Source organism: Salvelinus alpinus, chromosome 29 (assembly GCF_045679555.1).
Source record: "Salvelinus alpinus chromosome 29, SLU_Salpinus.1, whole genome shotgun sequence".
NCBI classification, from domain to species: domain Eukaryota; kingdom Metazoa; phylum Chordata; class Actinopteri; order Salmoniformes; family Salmonidae; genus Salvelinus; species Salvelinus alpinus.
Genome location: NC_092114.1, coordinates 18,634,954 through 18,660,756, shown reverse-complemented (window position 1 = coordinate 18,660,756; position 25,803 = coordinate 18,634,954). Strand labels below are relative to the sequence as shown.

Sequence of the window (25,803 nt, the reverse complement as noted above, 5' to 3'; positions counted from 1 at the left end):
AATACTCAATATCTGAACTGCACACACACACACACACACACACAAATAAACACACCCTTCCCTTGAGGACGTTGCAGCAGCATTTCATTTGATCAGAAAATGTACTATAGGCCCTGGAGGGGAAAAAACTGTTTGTGTGCGTCTGTGTGTTCCTGTGTGTGTCTGTGTGTTCCTGTGTGTGTCTGTGTGTGTCTGTGTGTTCCTGTGTGTGTCTGTGTGTTCCTGTGTGTGTCTGTGTGTTCCTGTGTGTGTCTGTGTGCGTCTGTGTGTTCCTGTGTGCGTCTGTGTGTTCCTGTGTGTTCCTGTGTGCGTCTGTGTGTTCCTGTGTGCGTCTGTGTGTTCCTGTGTGTGTCTGTGTGTTCCTGTGTGTGTCTGTGTGTTCCTGTGTGCGTCTGTGTGTTCCTGTGTGTGTCTGTGTGTTCCTGTGTGTGTCTGTGTGTTCCTGTGTGTTCCTGTGTGTGTGTGTGTTCCTGTGTGTGTCTGTGTGTCTCCTGTGTGTTCCTGTGTGCGTCTGTGTGTTCCTGTGTGTGTCTGTGTGTTCCTGTGTGTGTCTGTGTGTTCCTGTGTGCGTCTGTGTGTTCCTGTGTGTGTCTGTGTGTTCCTGTGTGTGTCTGTGTGTTCCTGTGTGTGTCTGTGTGTTCCTGTGTGTTCCTGTGTGTGTCTGTGTGTTCCTGTGTGTGTCCGTGTGTTAGTGTGTGTGTCTGTGTGTGTGAAAACACTTGTGCATTTGCCCCTATTCAGATGTTACCCTGCATACTGTTGAGGGTGTCAACATTGATAAAGGTCAAACAAAACTGTACTAAGTTTGAATCACTCTTTCTGTACAAGTGTGCATTGTGCATGTATGCACTTTTGCATGTGTGTGTGTGACAGAGAGAGTCCTATGAATATCAGTAGAGCTGCAGAGTAGTGGCTCCTCTGACAGTGTCATCACAGGTTATAGGCTTGAGGGACCCAACCAAGAGAGAGGAGACAGATACGGGCTGAGGGGGCTGGCCAGGTTTTTGGTTAAAGTGGACAGCGTTGTCAGGACACAGGACAGGAGAAGTGGGGGGGGGGGGGGGTGACAGATGCCGTCTTATTTAATGAGCCTTCACCCGATTCCCCCACTTTCAATTTACGTGCTGTCCGATATTCCTACAATCCCCAAATAGATACTCAAACACACATACAGAGGCGTGCACGCACACACACGTACGTCCCCCCTCCCCCAATGTCTTGCTGCTGGCAGGTTAATCCTTGGAGCGTTCAATAATTAATTCATTAATGAATTTCCCTCCTTTAATTAGTACAGCTCACCTGGTAGAGCTGACGGGGTGCTGCTGGTGACCAGCTCTAGTACAGTAGAAAGAACACACACATACAGAGGTAGGTGTGTATGTGTTCAGTCTGCTGGCCTGTCTTTGTGAGAGGGGAAGTGACATAAGCCAGCAGCCATGAAACACATCCTGTCAGCACGCCCCAATCACAGCACAGCCTGCGCTCTGCCAGACCTGACACACACACACCCACCCAGGAAGTCCACGCACACACCTTCCATAAGGAGACAACACACCCAAACCTCTCTGGTACATCCTCCCACCATATGCTGCCCCCTTCTCCGTATTTCTCCCCTGACAGAAGGCCTACATCTTACGAGTTCCAACCCAACTTTGCTATTTAGTGACTTCTTTCACGATGATCTTAACTTCTGTTGTGCAGAAAGTTCATACTATTATCTTGTGTATTTTATTCATCTTGTCAGTGTATTTGTTTTTAACTCTGCATCGTTGGGAATGGCTCATAAGCAAGCACTCACATTAAAGTCTACACTCGTTGTATTCGGCGCATGTGAAAAATACTATTTCATTTTGACTTGATCTCTATGCAGCATGTGTGAGAGAACCAGATACAGCTAGAGGAGAACGGTTGGCAAGGAGATGTATTATAGAACACTGTTAATCCTTCCCTACCACGGCGGACCTAGAAATACAACCCAAAACACAGCGTACCCCAGAAGCAGTCAACACCATAATACCAGTCACCCAGAAAACATACATCTATACACCATAGTTTCAGGATTCTTTTCGATTCACCATTAACAAATCAGACAGACATTGTGAAGATGTAAAGGGGATGAATACACTGAACTGGTTTAATCTCCTATGAAGTTCATTTTAGATGTTCAAATGCCCTCTACTGGGCTGATAACACAGTACATCTAGTGTGGCATCTAAAACCCAACTAGATATAACTACATATTCATACATACATAAATACATAAATACACACACACACACACACACACACACACATATACATACACAGTACCAGTCAAAATTTGAGACACCTACTCATTCAATGGTTTTTCTTTATTTTTACTATTTTCTACATTACTATTATTATACAAAGACATCAAAGCTATGAAATAACACATATGGAATCATGTAGTAACCAAAAAAAGTGTTAAAGAACAACTTAAAGTAGCCACCCTTTGCCTTGATGACAGCTTTTCACACTCTTAAAAGTTAATTTGTGGAATTTCTTTCCTTATTAATGTGTTTGAGCCAATCAGTTGTGTTGTGACAAGGTAGGGGTGGTATACAGAAGATGGTATTTTACCAAATAAGGCTAAGTTCATATTATGGCAACAACAGCTCAAATAAGCAAAGAAAAACAACAGTCCATCATTACTTTAAGATATGGTCAATCCAGAAAATTAAGAACTTTGAAAGTTTCTTCAAGTTCAGTCGCAAAAACCATCAAGCACTATGATGAAACTGGCCCTAATGAGGACCGCCACAGGAATGGAAGACCCAGAGTTACCTCTGCTGCAGAGGATAAGTTCATTAGTGTTAACAGCCTCAGAAATCCAAGCCCAAATAAATGTTTCACAGAGTTCAAGTAACAGACACATCTCAACATCAACTGCTCAGAGGAGACTGTGTGAATCAAGCCTTCATGGTCGAACTGCTGCAAAGAAACCACTACTAAAAGGTCACCAACAAAAAGAAGAGACTTGCTTGGGCCAAGAAATAAGAACAATGGACATTAGACCGGTGGAAGTCTGTCCTTTGGTCTGCTGTGTCCAAATTTGAGATTTTTGGTTCCAACCGCCGTGTCTTTGTGAGACGCAGAGTAGGTGAACGGATGATCTCCGCATGTGTGGTTCCCACCGTGAAGCATGGAGGAGGTGGTGTGATGGTGCTTTGCTGGTGACACTGTCAGTGATTTATTTAGAATTCAAGGCACACAACCAGCATTGCTACCACAGCATTCTGCAGCGATACACCATCCCATCTGGTTTGCACTTAGTGGGACTATCATTTGTTTTTCAACAGGACAAATGACCCAACACACCTCCAGGCTGTGTTAGGGCTATATGACCAAGGAGGAGAGTGATGGAGTGCTGCATCAGATGACCTGGCCTCAACAATAACCCGACCTCAACCCAATTGAGATGGTTTGGGATGAGTCGGACCGCAGAGTGAACGAAAAGCAGCCAACAAGTGCTCAGCATATGTGGGAACTCCTTTGAGACTGTTGGAAAAGCATTCCAGGTGAAGCGGGTTGAGAGAATGCCAAGCGTGTGCAAAGCTGTCATCAAGGCTACTTTAAAGAATCATTTTATATATATATTTTGATTTGTTTAACACTTTTGGTTACTACATGAGTCCATGTGTCATTTCATAGTTTGTCTACACTATTATTCTACAATTTAGAAAATAGTAAAAATAAAGAAAACTCCTTGAATGAGTAGGTGTATCCAAACTTTTGACTGGTACTGTATGATACACACAGTAGTCGGAAAGTATGCAGACCCCGTGACTTATTCCATATTTTGTTACGTTACAGCCTACTCTAAAATTAATTTAATCCGTTTTTTTTACCTTCAATCTGCAATGTTCAGCAAGTCATTTTGGTTCAAATGTGCTTTGGTTTAATGAAAGCAAAAATGACAAAGCAAAAACAGGTTTTTAGAAATGTTTGCAAATGTATAAATAACAGAAATACCTTATTTACAAAAGTATTCAGATCCTACTGATGTAAATTAAATTGATTGGGCATGATTTGGAAAGGCACACACCTGTCTATTTAAAAGGTCCCACAGTTGACAGTGTCAGAGCAAAAACCAAGCCATGAGGTCGAATGAATTGTCCGTAGAGCTCAGAGACAGGATTGTATCAAGCTCACAGAACGGGATCGCCGAGTGCTGAAGTGTGTAAAAATAGTCTGTCAGACGCTATCTGTCCCAATGCATAGAACCACCTTTAAAGTTTGGTGGAGGATGAATAATGGTCTGGGGCTGTTTTTCATGGTTGGGGCTAAGCCCCTTAGTTTCAGTGAAGGGAATTCTTAATGCTACAACATTCAATCACATTCTAGACGATTCTGTCCAACCGTTTGGTGAACGCCGTTTCCTGTTTCAGCATGACAATGCTCCCGTGCACAAAACGAGGTCCATACAGAAGTGGTTTGTCGAGCTCAGTGTAGAAGATACAAGATACATACAAATCATTAAAATCCAGACGGAAAATATTTACACAAGAAGCCACCTAATATCACACAGTCAAACTCTTCAGTCATTTAGTAAGTTTCACCGTTCTGCGATTTCTCACCGTTTTAAACATCTGTGGCCTGCACAGAGCCCTGACCTCAACTACATCGAACACTTTAGGGATGAATTGTAATGCCGACTGCAAGCCAGGCCTAATCGCCCAACATCAGTGCCCGGCCTCACTAAGGCTCGTGGCTGAATGGAAGCCAGTCCCCGCAGCAATGTTCCAACTTCTAGTGGAAAGCCTTCCCAGAAGAGTGGAGGCTGTTCTAGCAGCAAAGGGGGGGACCAACTCCATATTAATGCCCATGATTTTGTAATGAGATGTTCGACGAGCAGGTGTCCACATACACATGACCTAAAGTATCTACAGAACTTAACATTGAAGGAAAGACCATGGATAACCTTAAACATAATGAAAAGGAGACTATTTTTTGGCAGAAGAGACAACAAACCAAAGCACATTTAAACCAAAATGACTTGCTGAACATTCCAGGATTTCACAAAGGACATAGACAATGACACCAGCTCCCAAAGTCAAACAATTATCAAGTTAGTTCTTCAAAAAACAATATTTATTGATACTTGGAATACTCATTTAAAAATCTTTTAGAAATCTTTTTTTTTTTTAAACGAGCCTATACAACACACTCCTTAGAACACAGTTTAATAGTGCAAATAAAAAATATATTTTTTTTAACATGTGAGGCACAAGTTAGAGTTTAAGACTGAGATACTGCATTAAGACAATGCTACGTTTTGGAGAAGAGACTTGTTCAAGTGCCTTGCTCACTAGCAACACCAGTCAGTCCACAATAGTAGGTGTATCAATATAATAACATATATCCTTTAAGAAAACATATAGTTCAGACATTTTAAAAGACAGATAGGGGACACAGAGAATGCCAGCGGAGAACCACGTAAAAAGGCCTTACTACTCCGCCTTGAGAAGCACACCTGGAACAGCAGCAAACAGAGTCTTTGGGGCGGCTTCCCGGACAAAGACTACACTTAGTCCTGAACTAAAAAGCACTTTCAATCATTTAGCATCATTTTGGTGCAGGACTAGGCTGAATATTTGTCTGTGAAACAGCCACTTTGTGCATGTGTCAGGGCTCTGTGTGTTCCTGGTCACAAGAGGATTCTCTGCTGAAAAATCCTCTGTCCCTGATGGTTAGGCTTCCATCACAGTTTTCACAAGTGATGCTGTCACAAGGTAGGGGGCTGGAGCTCTGGGGGACCCCCGAGTCAAGGCTGTGGCCTAGAACGGATGATGTGGTGCTGGAGAGGCAGAGAGAAGAGGATGAGAGCACTCAATGAGTAAAAGGTCATGTGCCCATTTTGGCTTACATAATTTCTCCGTCAACAGTTCAGCAACTTTGTGCATTATTGTGCATTTATTCCATGGACAATCGTCTCTGTGGTGAGTCAATCAATGGATGACATTGAAAATCCATCGCTCAATCTGTACATTTTGGACAAGAAATCACAACGTGCCTGTACGCTTACCTTTCACAGTTCGAGTCGCAGTACTCCTTGCGGCTCTTCTCTACGGGGAAGCGTGTGCGGTGGCAGTCGCTACACATCTGAATGGCCTGGGCCACTGTGTAGCGTGTCTGGCCCGAGACACACGCCTCCATCTTGGTCACGCTGAGCTGGGATTGGAGGAACAGGTGTACTCTACTGTCAGACAGCAGCAGGGGGTCCTGGAGGACACTGATGTTGAGAAAGATCTACCCAATTAATCATAAAGAACACCAGCCAAAAAACTAGCAGTAGATACATACAACTATCAAGAACACCATATACAGTTGAAGTCGGAAGTTAACATACAGCTTAGCCAAATACATTTAATCCTAGTAAAAATTCCCTGTCTTAGGTCTTAGAGATCTTCTGTTGAATCTGACAATTAATCTTGATGGTTGTAAAGTTGTCTCAAATAAACCTGTGAAGGACCTTGGCGTTACTCTGGACCCTGATCTCTCTTTTGACGAATATGTCAAGACTGTTTCTAGGACAGCTATTTTCCATCTACGTAACATTGCAAAAATCTGAAACCTTCTGTCCAAAAATGATGCAGAAAAATTAAATCCATGCTTTTGTTACTAATAGATTAGACTACTGCAATGCTCTACTTTCCGGCTACCCGTATAAAGCACTAAATAAATTTCAGTTAGGATTCTAGCAGCCGTATTTAGCACTGACTAGACCCCAAAAATTTGATCATATCACTCCAGTGCTAGCCTCCCTACACTGGCTTCCTGTTAAGGCAAGGGCTGATATCAAGGTTTTACTGCTAACCTACAAAGCATTACAAGGGCTTGCTCCTACACATTTTTCCGATTTGGATCTGCCGTACATACCTACACGTACGCTACGGTCACAAGACGCAGGCCTCCTAATTGTCCCTAGAATTTCTAAGCAAACAGCTGGAGGCAGGGCTTTCTCCTATAGAACTAAATTTTTATGGAATGGTCTGCCTACCCATGTGAGAGACGCAGACTCGGTCTCAACCTTTAAGTCTTTACTGAAGACTCATCTCTTCAGTGGGTCATATGATTGAGTGTAGTCTGGCCCAGGAGTGTGAAGGTGAACGGAAAGGCTCTGGAGCAACGAACCACCCTTGCTGTCTCTGCCTGGCCGGTTCCCCTCTCTGCACTGGGATTCTCTGCGTCTAACCCTATTACAGGGGCTGAGTCACTGGCTTACTGGTGCTCTTTCATGCCGTCCCTAGGAGGGGTGCGTAATTTGAGTGGGTTGAGTCACTGACGTGATCTTCCTGTCTGGGTTGGCGCCCCCCCCCTTGGGTTGTGCCGTGGCGGAGATCTTTGTGGGCTATACTCTGCCTTGTCTCAGGATGGTAAGTTGGTGGTTGAAGATATCCCTCTAGTGGTGTGGGGGCTGTGCTTTGGCAAAGTGGGTGGGGTTATATCCTTCCTGTTTCGCCCTGTCCGGGGGTATCATCGGATGGGGCCACAGTGTCTCCAGACCCCTCCTGTCTCAGCCTCCAGTATTTATGCTGCAGTAGTTTGTGTCGGGGGTCTAGGGTCAGTCTGTTATATCTGGAGTACTTCTCCTGTCTTATCCGGTGTCCTGTGTGAATTTAAGTATGCTCTCTCTAATTCTCTCTCTCGGAGGACCTTAGCCCTAGGACCATGCCTCAGGACTACCTGGCATGATGACTCCTTGCGGTCCCCAGTCCACCTGGCCGTGCTGCTGCTCCAGACCTGCTGTTTTCAACTCTCTAGGAGACAGCAGGAGTGGTAGAAATACTCTTAATGATCGGCTATGAAAAGCCAACTAACATTTACTCCTGAGGTGCTGACTTGCTGCACCATTGACAACTACTGTGATTATTATTATTTGACCATGCTGGTCATTTATGAACATCTTGGCCATGTTCTGTTATAATCTCCACCCGGCACAGCCAGAAGAGGACTGGCCACCCCTCATAGCCTGGTTCCTCTAGGTTTCTTCCTAGGTTTTGGCCTTTCTAGGGAGTTTTTCCTAGCCACCGTGCTTCTACACCTGCATTGCTTGCGGTTTGGGGTTTTAGGCTGGGTTTCTGTACAGCACTTTGAGATATCAGCTGATGTAAGAAGGGCTATATGAATACATTTGATTTGATTTAGGTCAGTTAGGATCACCACTTTATTTTAAGAATGTGAAATGTCAGAATAATAGTAGAGAGAATGACTTATTTCAGCTTTTATTTATTTCATCACATTCCCAGTGGGTCTGAAGTTTACATACACTCAATTAGTATTTGGTAGCATTGCCTTTAAATTGTTTAACTTGGGTCAAACGTTTGGGTCAAAACCTTCCACAAGCTTCCACTTGCTCGCACCTGCTTTTTCAGTTCTGCCCACAAATTTTCTATAGGATTGAGGTCAGGGGTTTATGGTGGCCACTTCAATTCCTTGACTTTGTTGTCCTTAAGCCATTTTGCCACAACTTTGGAAGTATGCTTGGGGTCATTGTCCATTTGGAAGACCCATTTGCGACCAAGCTTTAACTTCCTGACTGATGTCTTGAGATGCTGCTTCAATATATCCACAAAATGTTCCTTTCACATGATGCCATTTATTTTGTGAAGAGCACCAGTCCCTCCTACAGCAAAGCACCCCCCACAACATGATGTTGCCACCCCGTGCTTCACGGTTGGGATGGTGTACTTTGGCTTGCAAGCCTCCCTCTTTTTCCTCCAAACATAATAATGGTCATTGTGGCCAAATTGGTCTGATGAAACAAAAATAGAACTGAGGACATTTCTCCCAAAAGTTCGATTTTTGTCCCCATGTGCAGTTGTGAACCGTAGTCTGGTTTTTTTAATGGCGGTTTTGGAGCAGTGGCTTCTTCCTTGTTGAGCGGCCTTTCAGGTTATGTCGATATAGGACCCGATTTACTGTGGATATAGATACTTTTGTACCTGTTTTTCCCAGCATCTTCACAAGGTCCTTTGCTGTTGTTCTGGGATTGATTTGCACTTTTCGCACAAAAGTACATTCATCTCTAGGACACAGAATGAGTCTCCTTCCTGAGCGGTATGACGGCTGCGTGGTCCCATGGTGTTTATACTTGTGTACTATTGTTTGTACAGATGAACGTGGTACCTTCAGGCATTTGGATATTGCTCCCAAGGATGAACCAGACTTGTGGAGGTCTACAATTATTTTTCTGAGGTCTTGGCTGATTTCTTTTGATTTTCCCATGATGTCACGCAAAGAGGCACTGAGTTTGAAGGTAGGCCTTGAAATACATCCACAGGTACACCTGAAATGGACTCAAATGATGTCAATTAGCCTATCAGAAGCTTCTAAAGCCATGACATCATTTTCTGGAATTTTCCAAGCTGTTTAAAGGCACAGTCAACTTAGTGTATGTAAACTTCTAACCCACTGGAATTGTGATACAGTTTATTATAAGTGAAATAATCTGTCTGTAAACAATTGTTGGAAAAATGACTTGTGTCATGCACAAAGTAGATGTCCTAACCGACTTGTCAAAACTATAGTTTGTTAACAAGAAATTTGTGAGTGGATGAAAAACGAGTTTTAATGACTCCATCCTAAGTGTATGTAAACTTCTGACTTCAACTGTAAGTCTTAGAGACATTACAACAGTGTGTGGTAGGAGGTTGAATGAATTGTTATTCTGAGCACTCTGGTACCCTATGCCAAAGCACTACAACAGGAGAAATGGAGAAGGAGATTGTAGTCTCAGCAGGGGTAAAAGTAGATGTATTTTCTTCCTGGGTACGGAACCTCCTATGTGTGTGCATGTGTACAAAACATTTTATAGAAATACATAATAGAATCTCTATGGGCCTAGTAGTAAATATTACTAAATTAACTCAAATGTATTACCTTTTAATGTGGCATAAACACCAGTCATTATGTTTTAATCTGATTGTCAAACAATCAAAAGGGTTCCTGTAGGCTACCCACACACGACAGCTGATTGTCATTATCCCTATACTTGTAGCCTGAAGCGTGTCAGTCATCTCTGCCTTGGAAAAATGTCAGTGTTTCTACCACACCGCCTTCTAGACCATATATACCACCTGTTTAAGTCCTTTTTTTATTTTATTTTTATTTTTTATAAATACAGCTGACTGGAACTTAGCAATGTGGACAAAATTCCATATCGCGATAAATTGCCTGAATTGATGCAATAAATAAAATAAAAAGTTAAAAATAGATTTATTCTAATTTAAACTACTACTTTGGCGATTGTAGCCATCAATTGTCCCATATCAGAAAACCTTTTAAATTTCAAACGTCACATTTCTCTAGTATAGGCTATTTATCGTAATGAAGGATATCAGCAAAATGCCGGCAATAAGTGATCGGTATGGTCAGTGTCGATCATTTCTGGTTTATCGTTCCAGCTCTATGGCTGACATGATAAATACCCACTTGTTGAACCAACGTGGAAGACGTTGAACTGACGTTTGTGCCCAGTGGGTAATGTTGTAAAAGCCTAGTTTTCTTGAAATGTTGTTTTAATTATTGTGATAGGCACATACTTTGCCAGGACAACGTACTGGACCGGCTTACTTTCACTCCTGGTCATCAGTAGGTAATGTTTTCTGTTTCAACGTGTTAAAAGTGTGGAGTGGAGGAAATTAATGAAGTTGCCACAAGATGGCGTTTGGTGCCATAAAACCATGGGTATAACTTCTTATACAGGGCAAGCAGAGGATTTCCAAAACAAATGTCAAAATACAGAGAAAACAAAAAACAAAAACAGAATTAATTAGATAGCAGGCCTCAATTCCAAATAAACGGCTGCAGCAAATGTTTCCTAATGCACACAAGGGGTTCTACACCACAGATTGATATGGACTGCTTGACCTGATTACATCAGACACACTGATGGGCTACATCTAGATTCTAGCTCATCCCTTCAAGCCTTTTGAACATGCACAAACTGGTAGTCATTCACAAGGCTGAGGGTGAGAGGGCAACTGAGGAGAGGAATAGAAGAGGACACTCACGTCTCTAGAAACTCCTGTAGGCCCTTCATCCGCTGGTTGACTTGATAGGGGTTGTTCAGACTGAAGAACGGATTCCAGGGAGGTAATTTGGGCAACTCTCTGGAAAGAGACAACACGTTGAACACCTTATTTGGATACACAAAACATTGTACAAAAATAAATAATAATGCCTTATAATAAACTCAAGTCATAAGTTTGGACTTCATACAATGTGACTAGTCGACCCCTGGTAAGGATACAATGTGACTAGTCGACCCCTGGTAAGGATACAATGTGACTAGTCGACCCCTGGTAAGGATACAATGTGACTAGTCGACCCCTGGTAAGGATACAATGTGACTAGTCGACCCCTGGTAAGGATACAATGTGACTAGTCGACTCCTGGTAAGGATACAATGTGACTAGTCGACCCCTGGTAAGGATACAATGTGACTAGTCGACCCCTGGTAAGGATACAATGTGACTAGTCGACCCCTGGTAAGGATACAATGTGACTAGTCGACCCCTGGTAAGGATACAATGTGACTAGTCGACCCCTGGTAAGGATACAATGGGCAAGTGCATACCCTGTGTATGCATCATTGCTTTAGGAGTGAACAAATTATGTAGTGAAGACCATCAGTGACGTATTCCAGGGTTATACGTACATGAGCATAGCATTGTCCTGCAGACGCTGCCGGAGCCAAACAAACTCACTGTACTGCCTACGCACACAGGACGTCTTCTTCCTAAAACACATGCTATTGGTCTACAGTCAGGAAGCAGGAAGAACAGACAGGAAGGTAGAGGTTGCCAGTAAGTCTCCTCAGATTCCTCGTAATATCAGAAGCTGAATATAATGTTTAATGATGATAAGATGATCAAGCGGAGCGTGCCATTCAAGTACAGTACTCACATGTAAACAGATCTCGTAGTCGATGTGCGTGTGCCAGAAGTCATCTTTGTGGAACTGTGGATCCTGGACCCAGACACTGACAAACTCCTTCAAAAGCCCCCAAAACAAAGTGTTGTTCAGAGGTGAAGTGTGCCTCAGATAGATACCATGCACATCCCAATCTATCCATCTTTTAAAAATGTTATTTTTACACAAGAACAATGAGGCCACAGGATAGGAAACCCTTCAGCAGAAATATCACCTAACCTCCTCAATCATCCAAGACAAAAACAAATATATAGGTCAAATCCACAAAATGAGATTGAGGCTTAATATGGAGAATGAATAAGATCACCAAAATCTACAGCATGTGCAAGTTTTTGTTCCAGACCAGCACCAAAACACTAATCAAGAATATTAGCTCTGGTTAAAGAACAAAAGCTCTCCGAGAGCAGGATTAGTGACTACTGCTGTAATAGAGTAATGACAGACGGATCGATCACGCACCTGTTTCATTAGACTGTCAATCCTATCCATTGTAGAATGGAATCTGAGGGAGAGAGGACAGAGACAGGGCAGACACAATTGGTAAACAGTGAGGCAACAATGAGGTTATAACATGTTGTGCTTCTCTAGTAACCAGTGTCTCTATGCAGTTATATGAGTCAGTTATATGACACGAGGGGGTTCTTTCTCACAGAAAAACAGATGCACGCAGCAATGTTTAGTCAAACAGTTAAAGTCCACTGTTCTCAACCCAAGATGCCCAAAAGAGCATATTTTGGCAAAACAGCAAACCTCAACTGCTTAGAGAAGAACAACCTAAACTGCATGAGCGCTCTAACAACACAAGCCATTGTAATTTTTTTAAAACAAGGCCTAGGAAGTGGATTTGCTGTGAGAAGAGAAATCTGCCTTATCCATAAACAGCTTATCCACTCAGTAATAAAACAGCACAACAGTCCTGTAAACAATACAAAGCCTAGGTAAGCATGTGGCACGCTGCAAAAGAGTAAAGCTACAAGGTATACAGGTCTAGTGTAAACACTGACACAAACTCCATTCATATAAAGCAAAGTTTATACTGTACTGGTACACTTTGGAAAGTACAGACCTTTGTAACGGCTTTTGAGAACGAGCGGAAGTGAACCCTGGAACGCCAAAGAACTTCTGGTGTGTTTGTAAACAGCTGTTCCATTGCGGCTGTAAACAGCTAGCTAGCTAACTTAGTCTAGTTTTCTCAAGGTTAAAATTACAATAGTATTTGCGGGCGGGATGGTCCTTACGTCCAGGGACAAATATATTTTAGAGAATTAAAGTTGACAGATTTTGCAAAGAAACATCGCATGCATTGTCTGAATGAATAGTAACGTTAGCAGCAGGAGGTGGCTGCGCCAGGATTATGTGTAGCAAATGGTTAACTTGATTAACAATTTACCCATCTATTATAGTTCATGTCAGCTAGCCAGCTACATATAAATATGATAGATAGACAGCCATCCATTATTTGTTTTCAAACGTTAGCTTGATCTGCTAAAAACAATGTTAGCTACCTAGCTAGTGAACAGATTCAGTCCCAAAGACAGAAATAGGATAATACAAAAACACAACGAAATATCCAATGGTATATCACCTTGGTATAATGAAGTACGTCCTGGTCTAATTGAGATGTTTCCTACCTCAGTTACAGAGACCTGTGAAAGCTGTTACACCCTATCTGCGGATGAAGGTCCCAACGAATGTGCCAAGTCCTGGAGAGACTAAAGGGTCTCTCTCCAATGGGTTATATATGCTATTGGTTTACTGTTAGAGTTAGTTGTAGGACTACAAAAATACTGTTAAAAGTATCAATGCATAGACGTAGAAAATGCATGGCCAACCTTGCTCCCAGAGATCTAGCTGCTGGATTTCTGTTCCGGCCCAACCCTGACATTCTGCTTATTATTTGTATTAGACACTATTCACTTAACTATTCAATCATCTTGTTTTGGAATAGGATGTATGTCTAAACCCACAAAACCATGACCTTAGTTGGGATAGGATAAGAGCACTTCAGATCTCAGGGTGGGTGACATCACCACATGATGGCTACTAGGGCTTGGCCTCACTTTGTCTTTCCTTGATTGCTCACATCCTATCTGCCCACCTGTATTGTATCACAACTGTATTGGAGGAGAAGGTATAAGGTCCCTCCCCTCTGACCTTCTCCAATGGGTTTTTAGAAGGAGGCAAGGAAGGATGAATTGAGAAAGAGCCTAGCACTCACCTGTTACACATTCAGCCCTCTGCTAAACTCACTGACCTCCTCCTTCTCCGCATCAACCTCAGCAGCCAGCAGAGCCAACTGTGTGAACTAAGTCAATCTAGCACACACATAATTCATTTTAAAAGGCATTCATTCTGCTAAACTGACTCCGATCACACAGTCGGCAGGTGAGTTATACGGTCGGTGGCGTAGGAAGACGTGAAAGGGGTGTGACTGTAGCAGAGGTAAGCTGCAGGTGAGTTCTAGTAGCCACTGTGATGTCATCCCCCCGAGACTTGTAGTGTCTCCGGTCTATCGTGAATGTATCTACAGTATATTTTAATACCGTAAGCATCTCCTGCGAGTTTGTGCTGATTTGCTTAATTCTACAGTCTTCTACAGTGGTTGGCATGCTACCTACATACATGGAACTCATACATTACAGGGCTACTCTGCAGTCCATGTAAAAGTAACACTTCACTGTGGTCACTCTCCAGGGTATTTCTCTCTTGCCTCCAATATCCGTACTCTACCCTTTCGGTTACAGTGGATGTGAGATGATTAATGGCATGCATGCCCAATGCAGACATACAGTATGATTGGATTAGTATTGGCCATGTCCAATGAATAGGGATGAAACGGTTACCAGTTTCACGATAAACCACAATAAAATTCGATGATTATTATTACCATTTCAAATTATCATTAAAACTGTGTTTGATTACCACGGTTTGAAAAACTCACGGTAAATACTGTCCAGCATTAACCAACGTTAGCAACAGTCTGACGCAGGCACAGCATGCAACGTGGGTTTTGTTGTGTGTGAAAACACATGGCGGAAGGCAGTGACGGCGCTCGGGAGATTTTTCAGCCTTCTAAGAGGACCAAATCTGAAGTGTGGTCGTATTTTGGGTTTTACAAGAGTGCTGAGGGAAACTTAATCGAAGATGGTCTCCGTCTGCAGAACATGCAAAAGAAAAATAAATGAAACATTAAAAAAAGAAAAATAATATTATTTAAATCGCTGCGAAAGGGGGCAACCCTTCAAATCTCTTGAGTCATCTTCGTGACCACCACCCACTGCTTTATAGCGTATGCAAGGTAAGTTAACATTTCCCCCCATATTGAGCTCAAAGTTATGGTTTGTCTGTCCAACTGGCTAATAGCTTGTCAATAATGTAAACTGAAGCTTTCAGTGTTACCTACTCTTGTAAAAACACTACATGTTGTTCTGCTGCTGTATGCGTTGTGTGTCTGCAGCCTCTGCAGACGACCATTGCACACGATAACACGTTATGTAGTTTAGTCACCCAACCAACATATTTTGTTCAATTAAAATTCAGCAGATGTTGACTTGGTTGTAAAAGTGTTCCAAAAGGAGAAACACTACTCCTATATTTATGTCAATTGTTGGGCTCATTGCAATTACTATCACTGTCTTCTTAAGACTCATTTGTATTTATGTAAATTGTGCATGGGGTTATTGCATATACAACACAGAAGATAGACTCTGTGTGTCTGTGTGAATAATAATGTAACACCCAAAATAATAATAATACATTTACTATTCTCTTGTTTAGAGTGGGAGTGCAGCAGGCAAACCCAGTGATGCTACCAGTCCCTCGTCTACAGTTGTGACAAACACTCGAGCAAGCATTTAAAAGGCAGGCTGCTTATGCACACACATCAAAACATGCTCAAGACCTCACTGTAGCCCTTTCATATTACATTGCAAAGGACATGATGCCATTTCATATTGTTGAGAGGCCTGGCTTTCTGAAGCTGATGAAGGTTGCCGTGCCTCACTACAAAGTGCCATCACCAACATTATTTTACAAGACTGAAATCCCAAACCTGTACAACCAGGTTCAAGCTGATGTTGGAAAAAGTTTGGCTCAAGGCACATGGTTTGCTGCAACTACTGACCTCTGGAGTGGTCAACCCTACATCAGCTTCACTGTCCATTACCTTACCCCAGACTGACCCCTGGACCCCTGGGGTGGTCAACCCTACATCAGCTTCACTGTCCATTACCTTACCCCAGACTGGCAACTAGAATCAAACTGCCTGGAAACACAGTTCTTCCCAGAAGATCACTCGGCTCACAACAGTTTTTTGAGAATATGCTGGAAGAGTGGGGGGGGGGTCAACAAAAACGACCTGGTCTGCATAACCACAGACAATGCAACAAACATGATCAAGGCTTTTGAAGAGTTCTGTGGCTTGGGTGCTTTGGCCATAATTTTAACCAGGCCATCTCAAAGGCTCTGAAAATTCAGAGAGTTGACACAGCAGTCAAGTCCTACTGTCATCTGGTCCAAGGCTTCTCACAGAGCTGGAAGAGAAAAAGAGAACTGAGAGAAAAGCAAGCTGCCCTCAACATGCCACAGAAGGCTCTGATCCATGATGTGGTGACTTGATGGGGATATACACAAGATGCTTGAGCATTTCCTCAGCCAACAGCAGCCAGTCTGTGCGACTGGCTGGAGAAAGAGGAACATGGCATCTGATGCCCAAGGATGCCGACATAAGTGTCATGGAGCAACTGTGCCAGCGCCTTGAACCTCTGAGAAAGTTTACAGATACACTTGCTTCAGAGACACGAGTGACACCGTTAGGCATCAAGCCTGTCCTGGACCACATCGCCCATGATGTTCTGGTGGAAAAGGATGTGTGTCCAGGAGGAGGCCTTGAAGCTGGCAGCTGCACAAGTCAGAGAAGAACCACAAAGCACCAGCAGCGCCTCCACCACCAACACCCCCCACAGCGGCATCGGAGGGGAAAGGCCTGGCTGGGTTGCTGAGAAAGATCACCGCTCTGCTGCCTTGAGGTAAAGAGGGTCAGATCCCCCCCCCCCCGCTTTTGTGTATCCTAGCAACCAGCATGTCATCAGAGAGTGTTCAGTGCCAGCAGGCACATTGTCTCCCCTCGCAGATCACTACTTAAACCAGACAAATTAAATATGCTGACATTTTCACATTTCAATCTCAAGTGAACAAAGACGCATACAAACAGGATGTTAGGCCAACAGCACCTTATTTCTGTATGAAGGAGAGAACGGACATACAATCAGTGGTGTTCATTTGATTTGTTTACACATTTTGTGTTGTTATTTTAATGTAAAGACCTGCACATTGGATGTGTTTACATATGGTTGTATTGTCCTTACATGCACATTGCTTTACTTGTGTTGCTTTTATATGCACATTTGATTTGCTTACTTAAGGTTGTGTTCATTAAAACCTGCAGTAGGGAAACTTTTACCTCATGGGTTGTGCCATCTTTAACATTACTGTTATTACTTTAATGTTTATGCACACAAGAAGTGCATAGTGCTGCTAATTTTATTTGTTGGTTTCAATATAAAACTTGGTGAAATGATTTCAGTTAAAAATATTTTAAAATCCTGTCTAGGAGCTCTTCGGACAATTGCTTCGACATCATGGCTTGGTTTTTGCTCTGACATGCACTGTCAACTGTGGGACCTTCTATAGACAGGTTGTGTGCCTTTCCAGATCATGTTCAATCAATTGACTTGACCACAGGTGGACTCCATCGCAAGGATGATCAATTGAAACAGGATGCACCTGAGCTAAATTTCGAGTCTCATAGCAAATGGTCTGAATATTTATGTACATTTTTAAAACATTTGCTAAAATTTCTAAAAACCTGTTTTTGCTTTGTCATTATTGGGTATTGTGTGTAGGTTGATTTTCCCCCCCCTCTTCTATTTAATACATTTTAGAATAAGGCTGTCACATAACAAAATGTGGAAAAGGGAAGGGGTCTGAATACTCCGAATGCACCGTATATTCAAAAGTATGTGGACACCCCTTCAAATTAGTGGATTCGGCTGTTTCAGCCACTGTATAGTGTATCATAGGATGCCTCCTTTCCAACAAGGCAGTTTGTCAAATTTCTGCCCTGCTAGAGCTGCTCCGGTCAACTGTAAGTGTCGTTATTGTGAAGTGGAAACATCTAGGAGCAACACCGGCTCAGCGGTAGGCCACACAAGCTCACAGAACAGGATCGCCGAGTGCTGAAGCATGTAACCATCTGTCGAACGCCATCTGCCCCAATGCATTATGCCAACTGTAAAGTTTGGTGGAGGAATAATGGTCTGGGGCTGTTATTTCATGTGAAGGGAATTCTTAACGCTATAGCATACAATGACATTCTAGACAATTCTGTGCTTCCAACTTTGTGGAAGGCCCTTTCCTGTTTCAGCATGACAATGCTCCCGTGCACAAAATGAAGTCCATACAGAAATGGTTTGTCGAGATCAGTGTGGAAGAACTTGACTGGCCTGCGCAAAGCCCTGACCTCAACCCCAACCCCATCGAACATTTTGGAATGAATTGGAACACCGACTACAAGCCAGGCCTAATCTCCCAACCTCACTAATGCTCGTGGCTAAATGGAAGCAAGTCCCGGCAGCAATTGGAGGAGGGGGGGGATTTTCCTGCTGCTAGCTGCCTTTTTATGTAAACAATGTGGCTGGAAAACATTGGAATCGTATGCCAGCTACATTTAGTTTAGTTATATTATTTGTTGTTGTGAGAGAAATTCATCTAGCTGGCTAACAAGGTAAGCTGATCTTTCTCTACCTTAACCACAGAGCTAGCTAGCGTGATGTAACTTGCTGTGCTAGCCAAATGTAACACCACCAGAACAAAACGGATAATAAAACAGGAAACTAACATTGTCTGATTATTTTGTTTAGTGGATCTGGTAGCAACAAGTCAATGTGTGTATATAACTATTTTCTTCTGTTTCAGTTTTTTGGGGATCAAGAAACACGAACTTGTGATTGCTAGCCAACTAGCTAGCTATAAGCGCTGGATGTGTACTGGTGAACCTCTTGGTTGCGTGTGTATTATAGAACGTGTTATTGTTTTGACAGTTGAAAGGATCTATTAAAAGAGACCGAACATTGAAGTAGAACTGGGCAAAAGACATGCTACAATAGGCAAATGTTAATGGGACATCAATGGATATTGGTTTGTTGAGAAAATAAATCCAGAACTGCTAAAACGTTTCCCACTTCTAATAAAATAACAATGAAGAATTGAATTAATAAGGAGATTTATACAACCCGGGAGCCAATTTCTTTATCCATGTGGCCCCGGGCCCTAGGGGACATCTTGTTTTTGGAGAGCCAATCTTTCAGGGTACAGTGGAGACTAATTTTTCCTGACAACAAGAGCTATTCACATTTCAGAGAGACTCATGTTTCCTCCACTCACTGCCACTGCCACTTCCAAGAACTGAGGACAGGATACAGGGATAATTAACCTACTCAAGCAGAGCCCTGTGCAGAGAGTCTAATGCCAACCTCTCACCAGAAAAGGCTATCAACTAACCCAATCCTACTAAACATCACATGATATTATTCGTGCCACTATTGGCCAGTTAACAGCACAACAGATCTAATTTACTGAGATTTAGTTAAACTCCCTATGCATGGCTAACTTCACACAGCATGACTGACTGATAACATGTAGATATGCATCAACAAATCTGACAAATCAGTTATATGCCACAGAATTGAATACATTGTGTATAATTCCATGGTAGCCTATTAATAATACTGCAATCGTCATTGTACCAGGAATGCAGAGCTGTGTCTGAATTCTTGTTCACATTGGCAGTTTGAAGGGACTCAAATCAACAAACAAAATATTGCATATACGATTTTAATCTTTTTCCTGCAGTCTGATATGCCAAGCCACATTTCAAACTCCCTTCGTTGGTGGTTTGAAGTCAGACACATCTTATTCCTGCCCATGGGACTTGAGTCTGTAAGGTCAAATCTGATTTACTTGCCCTCAACTGGTTTTTAAACTTATTTGGCATATCTTGATTCTTGGTAGTTACTCTGTTGGCAGTTTGCCAAGAACATGTGGTAGCTAACAAGCTTGTTATTTTTTTACAAACAAATTTGTCAATGTGCTAGAAAACTAAACAGCCATCTAGCTGCTGTGGCTAGCTAAAAAAGGACTTATGAAAGATGGATCATCTCATCCTTTGAGGCTTTAAGTGTCCTTACACTTTGATTTTGAACATTCAAAGCCACTGGGAAACGTCCATGGCAGACTTTGTTGTCACCTTATCTTGCTACATATTTGTTGAGTGATAGGAAGCATGAGCACCACCCACCAATCCGGCTACACCAACGTGCACACACCTGTCGTTACTATGACAACTAGTGTAGCCATGTCAGCAAATGACTGCCATCTAAAACACACACAAATCCGATTTGGTTACTTGCTGTTTGGACAGTCAGTATTCAAAAACCGATTTGAAAAACAAAACTGATTTGAGCATTAAGGCCTGCAGTGTGAACAATGCTTGATAGCATCAAGCAGCTTAGGGCTGTTTAAAACCAGAGTTCAATCAAAACAACAAAAATGTTTCTAGGATGTGCAAATGAAAGTATAAATTACGGGAAGTCCACCATAACGGAATTACGACTCCGATTTTTCACTTTAAAATGTATGCCAACAAAAAAACAGATTTCAATTTAACAAACTATGCAACTTTATGCACAATGACTGCTTTGAACAATTTACACGGTAAAAAAAAAAACGTACTGGAAAAACTACAGATGCAAAGTTTTGTAACAGAATTACGGTAAAATCTCCCTCCGTTCTCCCTGTATATGCAGTTCTTCCTGTAAATGTGTTTTTGTAAAAATGTCCCTAGAAATTGTTAAAAGTAGTCTTTGATTTGTTCAACTTTGAAATGAATGGTTTTTGGAATTGCCCTTATACAACTACTTGAACAACATCCTAATGATTGAAACGAGACAGCCTTTACTCATTCTGTTGAGTTATATTTTACAGTTACAAAAATGTATTTGTTGCGAGTTTTAATAATGCGAGTTTGCTTGGAAGCAATTGGAGAAAGTGTGACAGACAGCTATGTTCGGTTAGAAATGGGCTAAACTGAGAGGTTAGCTAGACCGCCTGCAATAAGGTTAAATTCTGCACATAGATAGGCTAAGCAGCAATAACAAAAATCACGCTCCAAATTTCTGTTGAATTACAAAACAATTCTGAGAAATTGTGATTGCCTTCGAGGTAGCATACATTTGATTGGCATTTGAACCGTTGCAAACGCATGAGCCACACATTTGAAAGACACCAGGGAATCCATGGCAATCGGAAAACTTTTCACCAAATGAAAAGCATGCCTATCTCTGATAATATAGCACTACGTTTCTTCTTACCCTTCAGCTGGAAATTCGTTTGATAAGACTTGGTGCCGCTGGGGCGGACTCTGTTCGCGGTTAAACCGACTGTACTTGTTGTCTGAAGAACTTGAGGATGACGCGCCGGCTGTTCCTTAATTTTGCTCGTGCACGTTCCTGGTCTGAAATCAGGGAATATTTTAACCAAAACTTCAGTGCACAACAACGCATTTAAAAACAAATCAAACAATCCTTTGACTGAGCTACAGGAGAGGATACATTTTTCTTTGCTGAATAATTCCCCATAGGCAGTACGTAGCCTCACACCGGAAATCCATCCAGCACATTGGGGGCGACGAAATAAGAGAGCCCATTCATTTTAAATGAAGGGGGAACGAAGTTGGTTGGGAAGCAAAGTGGGCGGGGGACCGTGACCAGTTTAGGACCAAAATTTGAAAGCCGAACTTTTGTTCAATACATACATCGTGTACTCTGCGACATCGCCGTGCTATTGACCAATCGAAGCTCACTATAGCTTCCAGCCCCTACTGCATTTAGCCGGCGGCAGGTAGCCTAGTGGCCAGAGCTGTTGGACCAGTAACCGAAAGGTTTCTAGATCAAATCTCCGAGCTGACGAGGTAAACATCTGTTCTGCCCCTGAACAAGGCAGTTAACCCACTGTTCCAAGGCCATCATTGTAAATAAGAATTTGTTTTTAACTGACTTGCCTGTTTAAAAAAAAGGACACCTAGCACTATGTAGCCTGCTTCCTAGCACCAAGATGAGGGCGAAGCAAGCTTGGCTATCTGCATTTATTGAATTTGGCCTTTACTATTATAGCATTGAATAACACGTTCTGATGTGTAAAAAAAAAAGAAGAAAAAAAAGAAGAAATCATGAGAAATAAGGTTTTGAAATGTCTGTCCTATATCTAGGAGATATAAGAAAGCTCAGGAAATAAATATATTTTCTGGCACAAAAATGGTCCTGGGTTACCTTCAGATGAGTGGGGGTCGTAGAGCAGAACGGTGTGAGAGTGGGGTCATAGTTACTAGGCCAAACCAAAAACGCTACTTACGTTTTTGTGAGAAGACCGATTTTCGGGAAGGCCGGCACTGGCGGATGTTCTGGATTGAGACGCAGCCCATGCAGATGTCTCTATTTTAAACTGACAGATTTTGATGGACATTTGTGTATTATGTTAATTAGATTGACGCATGTGTGCATCAATAGACTCTTATTAAGTATTTTAAGGACAACGTCCTTATTATGATAATGACTTATCAACCATCATATGCAGAAACAAAGAAGAAGAAAATGGATGGATGAGGACAAATCCCTTAATATGCTTCTGTCATGTCTTTTCAGATCAGTGCAGTTGAAGAAAAGGAGTCAAGGAGAGGAGCCAAGGAGAGGAGCCAAGAAGAGTAAGACACTTAAGTCTATAGAGGCTTCTTAGGACAACCACGGGACTTGGGACATAACAGACCATGTTGATTCTTATCCATATAACTTAATCTATGGCTGTCCTTACAAACCTAGAACAGTATGATGCACTAAATGTGATGGTAGAATACAAAGTGCTGCCCAAGACAATTAAATTGATACAGCTGGGATTATCAATAAATCCAAAATATCCTTTGAGCAACCAGTTGGTCAAAAGTCATAATATCCATGACACACAATCAGATTTAGCTTGTTATAGGAGTTTTTCAATCTTTATTTATACGTTTTCACCTTCATCATGTTTTGTGGGTTAAGCCTATAGCTGATCAAAGGTCGTGCAATACATGTAGGTCAACATATAAACATCTACTACTGTAGGAGTCCTACATCTCTGGTTTGTCAGCTACTGTCTAGTTCTAGACCTAGGCTCTGTCCCAAATGGACCATATCCCCTATGAAGTGCACTACTTTTGAACAGGGCCCATAGTGCACATGGGCCTCGGTAAAATGTAGGGCACTATATAGGTAATAGGGTGAAATTTGGGATGAATCCCTAGTCTGTCCATCTACAAGTACTTAACTAGATTTGCCTGATTGAGCATAGGACTCATGTGTGATGTGGAGCTGCTGCCAGGAAGCCTGGATGCCATTGTGATGCTGCAACACAACGTCAACATTCTAACCCTAGCCCACTAACCTAGACTTATCCTGTCTAATCGTCTGCCTCTCATAACATTTAGAAAGTACTGTATGTTGTGGACATATGCCTAACTTGTCGAATGTAAAAAAATACATGTAAAAAAGTGCCCGTTAGGAATGTTCTTCATGATTTTAGGGAATCACTCTTTCCTTGTTTTCACTCAAGAGGTTCACTGGTTTGAGGGATAGAATACCCTCCGTTCTCATTACAAAAGTGAATAGAATCAAATCAAGTTTGATTTGTCACATGCGCCAAATACAACAGGTGTAGACCTTACAGTGAAATGCTTACTTACAAGCCCTTAACTTTTACTGCCTCAGAAACCCGGATCCGGGAGCACCCCCCACCCCCCCCACACTGATTAGCATAGCTAGCATAGCTTCACAAGTAAATAGTAGCATCTAAATATCATTAAATCACAAGTCCAAAACACCAGATGAAAGATACAGATCTTGTGAATAAACCCATCATTTCTGTTTTTTAAAATGTTTTACAGGGAAGACACAATATGTAAATCTATTAGCTAACCACGTTAGCAAAATACACCATTTTTCTTTGTCCACCATTTTTTCTCAACACCACTAGCTATCACCAATTCGGCCAAATAAAGATATTGATAGCCACTAACCAAGAAAAAACCTCATCAGATGACAGTCTGATAACATATTTATGGTATAGGATAGGTTTTGTTAGAAAAATGTGCATATTTCAGGTAGAAATCACAGTTTACAATTGCACCCACCATCACAACTCGACTAGAATTACTACAGAGAGCAACGTGTATGACCAATTTACTCATCATAAAACATTTCATAAAAATAGACAAAGCATAGCAATGGAAAGACACAGATCTTGTGATTTCAGACAATATTTCAGATTTTCTAAGCGTTTTACAGCGAAAACACAATAAATCGATAAGTTAGCATACCACATGTGCAAACGTCACCCCAGCATGAATTCAAGCCAAAGGGAGCGATATCGTTATCATCGCCAAAAGATATAAATTTGTCACTAACCTTTTCAGAATTCTTCCGATGACAATCCTGGAACATCATATTACAACATACATATATTGTTTGTTCGAAAATGTGCATATTTAGCCATAAAAAACCGTGGTTATACAATGAAAATAGTAGCAAATCAAGCCTCAACATGTCGGACGCCATCTTTCATAGTGATCTAGTTTAATCGAAAGCTAATCATATACTTGACTAAAAAATACAGGGTTGACAGGAATCGAAAGACAAATTAGTTCTTAATGCAATCGCTGATTTACATTTCTAAAATTATCCTTACTGTGCAATACAGGGTTCGCCAAGCGAAGCTATAGCAAACAAAATGGCGGAATATGCGTTTAAAATATTTCGACAGAACAACGATTTATCATATTAAATATTTCTTACTATGAGGTGATTTTCCATCAGATTCTTGGGCAATGTATCCTTTCTTGGGTCTAATCTTCTTTTGGTCGAAAGATGTCCTCTGTCCGTCGAAATGCCCACTAACGTTCGACCGGGACCCCGAAACGTGCCCAAAGCTTCAAAGAGCATCACATAGAAATTCCTCAAAATCGCACTAAACGGATATAAATTGCTATAAAACGGTTTAAATTAACTACGTTATGATGTTTCTAACTCCTATATCGAATTAAATTACAGACGGATACATTCCACGTTGATAACCGAGCCTTTGAAAATGGCATCCCGAGGTCCTCTCCTGCGTAATGGTCAGAGTCGAAAGGGGGGCTACCCTCACTCCTTGGCCTTTTATAACCTCTGAGAGCTACGCAAAAAGCCCATTCCACTTCTCATTGGTTACTGACATCCAGGGGAAGGCGGGTGCAGTTCATGTCGTTCCATAGGATACACACAGACCTTAAAAACTGATCTGAAACCAGAGCTTCGCTCTCAGACCTTCGCACTATCTGTCATGGATTTCGCTGTAGAAAGAGTTCTGGGTCACCCACAGACATAATTCCAACGGTTTATGAAACTAGAGAGTGTTTTCTATCCAATAGAATTTATAATATGCATATTGTACGAGCAAGAATTGAGCACGAGGCAGTTTAATTTGGCGACACCCAGAAAAAATAAATGCTAACTGCTCCCCCTATTGACAAAAGGTTTTAAGAAGAAGAAAAAAAAGTAACAAATAATTAAAGAGCAGAAGTAAAATAACAATAGCAAGACTATATACAGGGGTTACCGGTACAGAGTCAATGTGCGGGGGCACCGGTTAGTCGAGGTAATTGAGGTAATATGTACATGTATGTAGAGTTATTAAAGTGACTATGCATAGATAATAACAGAG

General features: G+C 41.9%; 1 protein-coding gene and 1 long non-coding RNA gene across 3 annotated transcripts; one reads left to right on the top strand and one right to left on the bottom strand.

The window, feature by feature from the left end:
* Window positions 1-5,094: 5,094 nt before the first annotated feature.
* On the bottom strand, window positions 5,095-21,778 carry LOC139559201 (sorting nexin-10A-like). Of its 2 annotated transcripts, none has more exons than XM_071374984.1 (7): window positions 21,387-21,778; window positions 12,418-12,460; window positions 11,932-12,018; window positions 11,684-11,784; window positions 11,037-11,135; window positions 6,047-6,253; window positions 5,095-5,818 (listed from the first exon to the last, which is right to left on the bottom strand). In XM_071374984.1, the coding sequence occupies exons 2-7, from the start codon at window positions 12,445-12,447 to the stop codon at window positions 5,647-5,649; spliced, it is 696 nt and encodes a 231-aa protein (XP_071231085.1). In that variant the 5' UTR covers window positions 12,448-12,460; window positions 21,387-21,778; the 3' UTR covers window positions 5,095-5,646. The 2 variants fall into 2 exon arrangements, with proteins under 2 accessions (XP_071231085.1, XP_071231087.1); XM_071374986.1 differs by lacking the exon at window positions 21,387-21,778 and adding an exon at window positions 13,025-13,063.
* On the top strand, window positions 21,754-23,838 carry LOC139559202 (uncharacterized). The gene is made up of 2 exons (XR_011671713.1): window positions 21,754-21,985; window positions 22,716-23,838. It is a non-coding gene; the product is annotated as an uncharacterized lncRNA (long non-coding RNA).
* Window positions 23,839-25,803: the final 1,965 nt, after the last annotated feature.